At 55.2% G+C, this 11760-nt stretch overlaps 1 protein-coding gene and 1 long non-coding RNA gene across 3 annotated transcripts; one reads left to right on the plus strand and one right to left on the minus strand.

Annotated features, from left to right (window-relative positions):
• Positions 422 to 5903, plus strand: TBX22 (T-box 22). Of its 2 annotated transcripts, XM_021406577.1 has the most exons (9): positions 422 to 597; positions 684 to 813; positions 1061 to 1162; positions 1587 to 1761; positions 1843 to 2007; positions 2081 to 2145; positions 2220 to 2305; positions 4377 to 4755; positions 4858 to 5903. In XM_021406577.1, exons 1-9 carry the CDS (start codon positions 462 to 464, stop codon positions 4985 to 4987), a joined length of 1368 nt encoding a protein of 455 aa, XP_021262252.1. In that variant the 5' UTR covers positions 422 to 461; the 3' UTR covers positions 4988 to 5903. The 2 variants fall into 2 exon arrangements, with proteins under 2 accessions (XP_021262252.1, XP_021262251.1); XM_021406576.1 differs by having other exon boundaries at positions 4377 to 5903.
• LOC110402979 lies at positions 9662 to 11424 on the minus strand. The gene is made up of 2 exons (XR_002441429.1): positions 11186 to 11424; positions 9662 to 10637 (listed from the first exon to the last, which is right to left on the minus strand). It is a non-coding gene; the product is annotated as an uncharacterized LOC110402979 (long non-coding RNA).

Consider the following 11760-nt stretch of genomic DNA (forward strand, 5'->3'; position numbering starts at 1 on the left):
TTTTTTTTTTTTTTTTTTTCCATTTTTTGTGCTGGTTCTGGTTAAACGCTATTTTCACTTTTGTTGGGAAAGTGGCCCCTAGTGTGCAATTATGTCAAATTTCTTTGAGTTTTACAATTTAATGGAGAACAGTAACTCTTTTATTGATCCTAGACGGGGCCGGCTCCTCTTCCCCCGCTCTTCCCCTCGCCTCTCCCTTTCCCCTCCCACCCCTCCTCCCCCCGTCCCAGTCACTACCAAATGTCACTCAATGTTTCTTACGCTCCCATCAGTTTCCAAAACAAACAGTGGGAGCCGCAGCGTCCTCTCGCCTCACTCGGAGCACCTCGCCGTGCCCGCTGCCCCCCGACGGCCGCCGGCTGCGGGCCCCCCCGCGCCCGCATGGAGCCGCCGCCCGGAGCTCCGCCGCCCGCCTGAGCCCCGCGGCCGCCCGGGGGGAGCCCGGCCCGGGCTGGGGGGGCATGGCGCTCAGCTCCCGGGCTCACGCCTTCTCGGTGGAAGCGCTCGTGGGCCGCTCGCACAAGAGGAAGGGACCCGACGGCCGCGACGAGGAGAGCGGGGCGGGCTGCAGGCAGAGCCGCAGAGCCCCCGAGCCCGGTTGGTAGCGGCGGGGCAGCCCGGGGGGGTCCCGGAGGGGTCCCGGCAGCCGCCCCAGCGCTCTTTCCGCTTTCTCTTCCCTGCAGAGAAGCGGCCCAAGGCCGGCGCCGAGAACCGGGAGGTGGGGGACGAGGTGCAGGTGGAGCTGCAGGGCTCCGAGCTCTGGAAGAGGTTCCACGAGATCGGCACCGAGATGATCATCACCAAGGCCGGCAGGTAGCGGCCCCCAGCCCCCGGCCCCGCTCCTGCCTCCAGCCCTTCCCATTCCTTCTTTTTTCTCAACTCTCCTTCACTGTGTTTTTATCCTCTTCTTCTTCTTCTTCTTCTTTTTGGCTACATTTGGTTTTTTTATATTATTATTTTTTTTTCCTTCGGTGCCCATTTACTTTTTCAACCCATTTTCACCGCTTTAAACAACCACTGCTATGGACGCTCCCTTATTGCCACCCCGTGCCCTGTGCAGGCGGATGTTCCCATCGGTCAGGGTGAAGGTGAAGGGGCTGGAGCCGCTGCAGCAGTATTACATCGCCATTGACGTTGTGCCAGTGGACTCCAAACGTTACAGGTATGATGCTTTCCGATGGCAGCCATGGAAATGGTCCCTTCTGCATGGCCAGGCGGCCAACAGCTGTGCTGGAGTGCAGTGAGAATGGAGGGATGGATGGATGGGTGGATGGAGAGATGGAGGGATGAATGGGTGGATGGATGGATTGGTGGATGGATGGATGACATACTCATGGATGAAGGGATGGAGGTATGAGTGGATGGCAGTGTGGGTGGACGGTGGATGGATGGACATACCAATGTATGGATGGATGTAGGAATGTACTAATGGATGGATGTAGGAATGGGCCGAGGGACAGACATATGGATGGATGGATGGATGGATGGATGGAAAGACTGGATAAATGGATGGACACGTGGATGGATGGAGGGATGGATTGGCACGCTGGGTGTACAGTGTGCTGATGGTGTCCCACTTGGTGCAGGTACGTCTACCATAGCTCGCAGTGGATGGTGGCGGGGAACACGGACCACTCCTGCATTACACCACGGCTCTACATCCACCCTGACTCCCCCTGCTCGGGTGAAACATGGATGAGGCAAATCATCAGCTTCGACCGGGTGAAGCTCACCAACAACGAGATGGACGACAAGGGGCACGTAGGTGTGGGGCAGCCCCGCCGTGGGGCTATGGGGGTGGCTCCGGGCAGCGGCTCATCCTGGCGCTCTCCACCCGCACAGATCATCCTGCAGTCCATGCACAAGTACAAGCCTCGCGTCCACGTTATCGCCCAGGACTCCCGCTTCGACCTGGCGCAGATCCAGTCTCTGCCGGCTGAGGGGGTGCGCACCTTCTCCTTCCAGGAGACCGAGTTCACCACGGTGACAGCCTACCAGAACCAGCAGGTACCCACGGGGCTGCGGCCGCCCGGCCTCCCCCTGCCCAACGGCCCCACTGAGATGTTGCTTCCACCCACAGATCACCAAGCTGAAGATCGATAGGAACCCCTTCGCCAAAGGCTTTCGGGACCCCGGCAGGAACAGGTAACAGCTCAACCACCCCCCCCCCATCACGGCCTCAGGCCCGGCCCTGGCTCTCAGCCCCATATCGCCTGCAGGGGAGTGCTGGACGGGCTCCTGGAGCCGTTCCCATGGCGGCCACCGCTCGCCCTGGACTTGAAGGCCTTCAGCGCAGACAGCCAGGGTGAGTCTGTGGCTGTGGGGCCAGGTTGGAGCTGTGGGCAGCAGGATGAGGCCGGAGGGCTGAGCTGGGGTCATGGGTGCGGGTTTGGGGCTGTGAGACTCTGGGTGTACGGGATTCTATGATTCTATATCATTTTTTGCCCCAAGTCCCACTGAAATCAGCGTGAATGCTCAGGGAGAAGCAGTGACAGCCATGGCGGAAGCTGTAGGAAGATTTAGACAAACAGAAAAAAAAAAAAAAAATATATATATATATATATATAAATGTGCAAGAGACCATTTTGGAGTGGGGCTGTTGTGGCCTTCAGCCCGCCACGCCGGCTGTTTCCAAACCATTGGGGGACATTGCTTAGAATCGCCGCAATAAGGACTAACGAGCGCCGGCGCTGGGGTAGCTCTCCTCCCCGACACAGCGACGCGCTGCCCAGCAGCAGAGAGCACTCACCCCCTGTTCAGATGTGAAAATGGAGAAAGAGAGAAAAGTTTTCCAGGGAAAAGCACCCCCCAGACCCCAGGCGTGCACGTGGGGCTGCGGTCGCCTCTGCTCCGCAACGCAGCTCTGGGAAGTGCCACCTGAAATCGGGAATTGGTGGCACCAAAGGAGACCTCAGGGAGCTGCAGCTGGAGGCGGCGGTGCGACCCTCGCTGCTGTCACAGACCCTGGAAAGGCTTTTGTTTTTATTGCTGCCAATGGAGCCGTTCCCCACGCAGCAGGAAAACGCTGCGAAAGTGGCAGCAAAAAATCTGCGCTGTGCGGGCAGAGAAATGCAGAGTCGTAAAAAGGAGACACAGGAGAAGTTAAGAGGTTTAACACGTTGTAAAGAGAGAGAGGTTTTTTTCCCTTTATTTTCCCCTTTTTTTCCCTTTTTTTCCCCTTTTTTCACCATTTTTTTCCCTATTTTCCCTTTTTTTTCCTATTTTTCCTTTTATTTCCTTTTTTCCTTTTTTCCTCTTTTTCCATTTTTTAAACCTTTTTTTTTTAACTTTTTTTTTTAATAGGAAATATCATTTCTAACACAAAAAGCTGCTCTTGAACCTACCGGGCAGGCTGCAACATGGGAACAGGGAGAGGGGCTGCAGCGGGGACTGAGAGCGCAGGATTTGCAATTTGCAGTTATTGTCACGCAGGCGCTAAATTGTTACGGCTTGGTTGGATTTCTTTTTTAACTAATAATGAGTATTTTTCATAAGGGCCAATATTCTAGATGGCCTTGAAGGTCCCTTTCCAACCCAAACTGTTCTATGATGCTGGAAAGATGTAAATAGAACAAAATTCCTGTCTCTGCTGATAAGAAAAGAATGTTTCTGGGGAAAAGGGGAAGGAAAGGGAAAGGGAAAGGGAAAGGGAAAGGAATAGCAATCTTGAAGCCCCAAAGCCAGAAGGCAAATTAAAAATGATAGGCTAAAGAAAAAATCAGTAATCAATTGGGATTTTAAAGCCTGGCAGGAGCAGCAAAAAGAATCTGCTCTTCGAGTTGCTCTGTCCTCCCCACCGTTATGCCCAAATCTGTATGGGGGGTTGAGTGATGCGCTGCTTCGGGCACGGGCTGCAGCCAGAGAGCTCGTCTGCCTTCTTGGGAATGTGCTCATTCGTTTCTTTCCGAAAAGAAAGTGTCGAAACGCCACGTGCATTTACAGCTTCAGGAGACACCCACGGTATTCAAGGGTACTTCTCAAATTGCATGGGGAGCCAAGGAAAATGAGTCAATTCCTGTGAGCAGGAAGGGACAAGAAACTCTCCATTGGGCTGAATGCATCTTTTTGTTCTCATGCGCGAGGAGGGAAAGCTGCCTGTAATTTGCACAGAAAACTGGGAACCTCAAATAGCGGCGGTGCTGACACGGGAGGCGGTTGTCGCTGGCACAGCGGGCACAGAGCTGGCGTGGAGCTGTCCCATCACATCAGTAGGGCTAGACACACACGGGTATTTTGTAGACAAGTGAGAGCATCGTGCAGGCGATGGATGGATCTCCCTGCTTCCCCGTTGGTGACGCTGGGATGCGCAGCAGCAGAGAGCAGCTGGCTGGATCAGCCCCTGACCCGCTGCGGACTATTCCTCTTCTTCCTTCCAGGCAGCAGCTCCAGCTCTTCCCCGGTGACCTCCAGCGGTGGGACGCCCTCTCCGCTCAACCCGCTGCTCTCCCCTCCGTGCTCACCTCCCTCCTTCCACCTGGCTGTGAGCGCTGCCAGCGTGCCGTGCCCTGAGCCCCACCTGCCCGGCCTCGGCGTGCCCCTCTGCTACCGGCTGTGCCCCGCCAACCTCCTCCGCCAGCAGCCCCTCATCCTCCCCAGCCACCAGAAGCCGGGCGGCCCCAGTCCCCACGTCCTGCCCCACCTCGTGGTCGATGTGCCCAAGCTCTCCTCCCTCGGCATCGCCGGCCTGAAGAGCACCAAATCCGAAGACCTGAGCGGGCCGTGTCTGCAGGTCCCCAGCTCCGCCAGCCAAATGCTGTATGGATTACACGCATCTGGAAACATTTTCCCATCGAGTCCCATTGCTCGGGAAGCACTTAATTGTTCCTTACATCCTCCATATGGTTTGTACGGCTACAGCTTCTCCGTGCCATCCAGACTGACGAGCGCGGCGAGCCATTTCGGAGTGAGTGACAGCCTGCCCGCTGCCTTCAGGGACGGCCGGTGCAATCACCCCAGCTGGCACTCAGCAATTAACCACTGCCTTTAGCGGGATGCTGTCATGTTTCCGAGCGTCGGTATGTAACGCAAGCCCATTCCCCGGTCGGCCCCACGGGCTTGCTAATTGCTGAGTACGAAACACGGCGCGGTGCAGGAGCGGGCTGGTGGGTGTTTAATTTGAGGGTAGAGGTGCAGTATTTTTGGGACCACGGAGGGCTGTGGCGGTCCAAGCAAGCTGAGTGATGTTTGTGTAGGATCGTAGGGAAGTCACCTCTTTACTGTTTGCACTCTGAAGCGGGAACGTAGACGTCTGCATTTCCACAAGTATGTTTTCCTGAAACGATCTAGCCTCCCTGCAGTCAGCTCCGAGCCCCGCCAGCTCCTGCTCATCCCCCCTGAGGATTTCCCCTAATTCCAAAGGGGCCCTCTGAGAGCGTGGGTCGGCGGAGGAGCTGCCCGCAGCTGGGGGCTGGAGCGTGCTCACGCGTTGACTCGGAGCTGGTCAACCCCATGGAAGTGCCTTGACGCTGCGGGACCTGCATGGCAATGCGGACGTAGATTCAAGGCTCTGGTGCCACATTAAGGACACAGAGCCCCGTGCAGGGCTGCCCAGAGCTGTCCCCACGTGTCCCGCAGCGCTGGGGGCAATGAGAGCAGAGGGGACACCCCCAGGAGCTACAGAGGACAGGGACTGCACAGAGTTACGGACACCCCTCCCGCAGTTCCCACTTGTTTTATTATTCACCTGTGAATAATTGCGTTGTTCCTGTAAGCAATCTCCACTCCCGGGGCACGGATTACGTCCGCTCCTCGAAGCCACTTCTGTTACCTTTCCTACGACGGATTTGATACAAAGTGCCTGGCGGGGACCTGCCGTATATCTGGGATTAAGCAAAGAGAATTCTGTATCTACAAACATAACGCAGCAATATGTAGGGATTAAACGTAGGTTTAAAAAAGCAAAACTGGTATCGCTATTTTTATTTAAAAGAACGAGATTTTTTTTTTTTTTTCCCTTTGGGAGCCCTGTTTCCAGGCTGGTGGGCTGGGCTGGGCGCTGCTCGTGGCCACGCTTTTGGGGCTCTTTGGGTTTGGGCTGGGGGCGGTGGGCAGCACCCCGTGTTCCAGGTAGCGGGGCTGCGTGGAATACCCCCGAGCTGTTGGCCATGAGCTGGGGATCATGGCGCACTGCGGCTGCTCGGCGCTTCCTTCCACTCACAGCATTTGGAGACCTGAGACAACTGCAGGCGTTCTCACTTTTATAGACATTGGGGTGAGTAAGAACACGAACCCAGCGCTATCGTGCTGTCCTTAATGGAAACAAGGAGGAAACAGCATGGGGTCTCTGAAAGGTTGAGCCATTTTGGCCGCTGAGCTCACCCAGGAGGAGCCCAAAGTGACTCAGCACCATCTGCCTGCACTCCAGCACTCAGCAAATAAAGCCAACGGCACGGAAGGCGCCGCGTGGTCCCCGTGGGCTGGGGGTGGGGGTGTCCCAGCAGCGGGACGAGGGCTTAAAAACCACGGAGACACAAAAGCACCCGTCATGTTTGTCACCAAAGGGGCCTCACCCCGCACCACGGGGACGGGAAGGCTGGCCAAGCACGGCACACCAGGAGGAACGCTGCCACTCGCATTGGATCTTCTGAGGTTTGGTCCGTAATTAGACGATAATTTGTAGCGCAATTACGCCAAACAAAGGAGGGCCGGTTAGCCACGCAGAGCGGAACAAATAAGCGCACGGAGCATTTGAAACGTATCCAGCATTGAAACGATCCGCATCTGCGGCTCGGCCGCATCCCACATGCTGTTCCAATAAAGCTGCAGAGAGGGAACAGGCAGCGGCTCCCAGCAGAGCTTCAAACGTTCGTGTTTACAAATTTGTATCGCGCATTAATATGTAAACACGCGCGATAGGAAACAGATGAGCCCGCGGTGCCGACGTCTCCTTTCTCCTTCCATTTGTGGGAGCGCGGAGGGCGCGAAGACGCGGCGGCTCTCAGAAAAAGAAGGCGGAATGGGAAACCCGTGCTCCGCGTTGCAAAGCTTTGCATCCCGCTTTAAAGCCGCGCTGCCCCGCCGTGCATGGATTGGAGCGCGTCAGCAGCGCTGCGTTCCCTGCCTTGCACGCCAGGAGCGCGGTGCAGCGAGAACCAGCTTCCAGCAGGTAAATAGAAGGGATTTCGGAGCAAGCCGTGTTGAGACAAACAAGGGAAATGGAGAAGTCACCTTCCTTGCAGCTTATAGACAAGACTGCGAACCGCCAGCCACCTCTCCTCACCCTGCTCAGTGCTTCAGGGTGCAAACCCCGCTCTGTTCGTGCAGTTTCTGCGTTTGATGGTTATTTACAGACCCCTTCTCCTCCGTGTCCCTGCGGTGACGTTCCCCATCAGGACCTGCCCGCCGCATCGCGCTGCTCACCCCAATGCACCAAGCTTTGCGGAGCCAATTAAGCAGAAGACGCGTTCCAGGTTTTCCCTTTGGGCTGATAAATCAAGTGGCACGACGCAGCAAGTAGAATTCAGGACCTTCTGCAGAGGAAAACGCCGACGATAAGGGAGAGAAAGTGTATTTGCTGAACAAAAGCAGGGGTGGGTGTGGGGGTTCGGGATGGTTTGTGCCACTCTGAAGCCTGAAGATGTACGAGACGCGCTCAAGGGATCTTCAGACATTTTCTCTCATGCCAAAAGCCCTCTCTTCCGCATTGCGAGCAAAGAGCTTTTTGCAGGAATTCCCTTTTTCCCTTCGGGCACGGGGTCTGGTGCAGCTGGGGCTGCACAGTTACATGCACCACGGCCCTGCTGCTCTGGGGATGCTGGCTGCCCTGTCCCCTCTCCGCAGACCCAGGTGTTCCCTGTTGTGTGCACGGCTGGGAAGACGTGCTTGCTGCTTTCACGCTCACCAGGAAGGTTCTAAATAGCATGAAAGCAGCATCCCACCATCCCACCGCTCCCCTCCCCTCTCTGCTCCCTGACAGCACTTCCACGCTCAGCCCTCTGCCCGCTCCTTCCTTTATCGTCATTACATTCTTACCGTGGAGCGAATGGAAGTTGATAAGCGATTTCCTGCACTGTATTTCTTCTAACCCTATCAATATTGCTAATAAAATAGCGCCTGGAACAGCATGTCGTAATGCCCAGCATGTCAGCCAGCTCCGCTGCAGTGCAGATAAATACGTATTTGGCCTTTGGCTTTCAGACACCGGGGTGATGTCTCCATCCTGACAGCAGCATCGGTGCTCGGCAGCACTCACACCAGCACCGAGCTGCTGGGAGAAACAGCTCGCTGCATTTACTGCAGGCCTTCCAGGATCGGGACAAATCAGAGCGCACCCAAACTTCCCCTCAAAGCAAATCTCAGCATTTCCAAACCTTCCCAGTGCCCCGGCATCGGCTTGGCACGGGCATCTCCCACTGCAGAGGCGCAGGAAGGTCGACACAGAGGCATGCTATGGGACGAGGGTGGGAGCACCACTAGGAGGGACCCCTCAGAGCAGCCCTTGGATGGGCTCAGAGCTCAGCACCCGTTCCTTAATGGCACTTGAGAGAGCGGGCCCAGTCCGGTTTCATCTCAGCCTTTCCTCTTTGATGGCCACGCTCGCCCCAAAGCAGCCCCAATTCCGCCGTCTTCCTTCCTAAATGAGGGCACACCTGCGAGGAAGGCGCGTTTCTTCGGGACATTCCTGATCTGGAGCGCATTACGCCGATATTTTTGTTTTGTATTTTCGATGATTTGCTCCAGTGATAACATAATAGCGTGATATTCTGCCTGGGACTGATTAAAGCGGCCCTTTTGATCAGCGCAGCGGATTGAAACCGTTGTTTATTTCTGGACACGGCTTCAAGAAAAAATAAAAGAAAGAAAGAAAAAAGAGAAAGGAAAGAAGCTCTGGGCCGCTGTGGAGGCTGGGGTGGGTTTTTGTTGCCAGGGGAATTTACTTCACTTTTGGTAGTAGTGGAAAATTCCTCTTTTCGGCTTCAGTGCTGCAATGGGGAGAGCAGGGAGGGTCTGGGCACTGCCTCTTCTGAAAATGAGGAAGGGAGAAAAAAAAGGAGAAAAAAAGGGAGGGGAAGGGAAAAATACAGGAAAAGAAAAAGGAGAAAGGAGGGGAAGAAAGGGGGGGAATGGGGGGAAAAAGGGGGGGAAAAGGGGGGAAAAAGAAGCTCCTTTTCCAGTCTCAGAGCACACCGTGCCCCCAGGCACAGGAAACACAAACTCCTATGACCAAACTCAGCATTTCCTACAGAGATCCTCTGGGATGTTCTCTCAAATCACTGCACACCTGGCAGCCCCCCATATCTCAAACAAAACGCTGCAGCTAAAAAGCTTTTCCTTTTGGCTTTATCTACTGAAGCCAGCATCCTCCTGCTGCAAAACCTGGCTGCAAGTGTGTCCCTTTCTTTTATCTCCAGCTCCTATACAGACTTTTGGGAATGTAGATTTTAATTGCATGAATATTTTTAACAAAACCCAGCGTGCAACAGCTGGCAGAGCTGCCAACCCACCCCACCCCCACCCCATGTGTCGCTCCCCATTGCCATGTGCTCGCATCAGCCAATTCCTTGGCCCGGTGGAACTGTTTTATACACATTTATTGTGGCTCTGATTGCTCTGGTTGCAGTTTGCTGTTTGTTTGGGATGTCTGGAGCCACACATCAATGCACTGGTCACCTGCTTCACTATTTCTCACCGCTTTCACAAACCAGAGCCCACAGCACCTGACCCTCCCAGCAGAACACAGCTCCTGCCCATCGGCATCGCAGCGTGGAAACAAAGCACGTTATTTCGGGGTGCTCATTCCACCTGTGTTCACCTTGGAGGCAGATCCCCATCCCCGGGACAGCCCAGGGCTCAGCGGATGGCGATCTGCAGTGTGTACTCCCTGCCCTCCCCCAGACCTCCCAGTACCAGGAAGGAGCAGCAGCACTGGTTAGCGAGGCACTGCTCTGCACCGAGCTCATGGCAGCACAGCCACCAATGGGTCCATTTGTTCAAAGGGTTAAAGCAGAAGCAGCTCTGACAGGAATCCCCAGTTGGCCCTGCATTGATTTCTAGCTTTCAGCTCTGATTTTTCCAGCGGGATTTGTGCCTCCCATCACACGCAGCCCTGGAGGTGAACGTTGCTCTGATTTCCGCATTTTACAGCCGCAGCCTTTGAGGATTTTCATGAGACAAGGAGCATTGCCAACACCAAGCAGAGGGTGAGGGGCAGCCCCCGGCCCCTTTCTGACTCTGCCCCCTCTCGCTGAGATCTGAGCAAAGGGAAAACCCAGATCCCAGCGTGGGAAACACCCCCTGCCCCACTCTGCCCTGGGCTGGTGATGGGATGGCTGCAGCGTCAGCCTGGGCTGGGAGCGAGCTGTCAGCAGCTCCCCAGGATCTGACAGCGCCCAACAAATGCTTCCCCCCCACCCCCACCTCCTCCCAACCCCACACATCCATCAGAGCCCACTCTGCTCTGCAGGCCCCAATGGTGGCAGAGCCCATGGCACAAAGTGCAGCTGGCCGGGCCGCTCGAGGAGAGGGCGAAATTCAGTCTTGGTTCCATCTTGGGGACTTAGAGTATAAATCAGCATTGAATGTTTCAGTGCAAAGAGTTATTTCCTGCTCCCCTTCTGTGCCCCAAGCGATGTTCATCATGTGGGGGCTGATCTCAGCTGGACACACGTCTCAGTGATGCACTGGGTGATGTGAACGGGCTGAAGGAAACACAGCAGAACAGGGGGTGGGTGCAGAAACAGCAGGGTTAGGATCTGCAGAGGAGCCAACCACGCACCTCCCCACACTGAGCTCTGTCCCCTTCCAGCTCTGCTGGCTGCACACATGGCTGCTCATCAACACAGTCCTAGTGGCATCTCAGGGGGCTTCTCCTTGGGGGTGGTATCCAAAATGCATCAGAAAAAAGCAATACCAGGCAGTGTTCTCATCTTTTTCACGTATATGTCACAGTCCTACAACAGCAACTTAAGCAGAATTGTAAGCACTTTGTTGGAACCACACTTTGGAAAAGACACTGAAGCAGCTCCAAGCTTTCATAGGCTCACTAAGATTGGAAAAGGCCCCTAAGATCACATTCCTACCCCAACCCATCGCTCTGTGCCACATCCCCATGGTTCTGAACACCTCCAGGGACAGTGACCCCACCACCCCCTGGGCAGCCTATGCTGCTGCTTCACAGCTCTTTCAGAGAAGAAATCCGTCCTAATATCCACGCTGAGCCTCCCCTTACACAGCGTGGGGCTGTTACCTCTCATCCTTCGGTTCCCTGGAGCCTCAGCCGCAGGGCTGAGCTGATCACAGGTCGGCACAAACATGGGTGACGCTGTGCCCTTGCCCAAGAAGCTGTCCATGAGCATCCCTCCTTGCTGCTGGGATAGGGTGCCCCATGCCCACCCCATGAAGGCAGCAAAGCACAATGCTGCAGCAACAACAGAGGCAAAGGGTGAGCTGTGAACAGGGCTGAGTGCACATCTGCCACTGGTTTGGCCACACCACGCCATCAGACCACAGTGCCGGGTTGCCTGTAGAAATAAATAGCAGCTGGGGCCGTATCCTATTACCATTCCTGGGGGGAGCTGCTCCTCTTTGACGTGATGATGAAGTTCACCTGTGACCAACGAGGACTTTGTGTTCAATTAATTAAGATGCCGTGCTCTGCAAATGATGCCTTTCATTCATTCACTCCTGACAGCGCTTGGGACGTCTCTATTGCCGCCAGCACACTGCATAGGGAAGGGGAAACCCCAGAAAAGAATCACAGCCTTTATTTTGGAAAAGCTTCCAGTCAGCTTTATTGTGTTAATGGTAAGTTACACAAGGAAC

The sequence above is a fragment of the Numida meleagris genome, chromosome 8 (assembly GCF_002078875.1).
Source record: "Numida meleagris isolate 19003 breed g44 Domestic line chromosome 8, NumMel1.0, whole genome shotgun sequence".
Classification (NCBI taxonomy): domain Eukaryota; kingdom Metazoa; phylum Chordata; class Aves; order Galliformes; family Numididae; genus Numida; species Numida meleagris.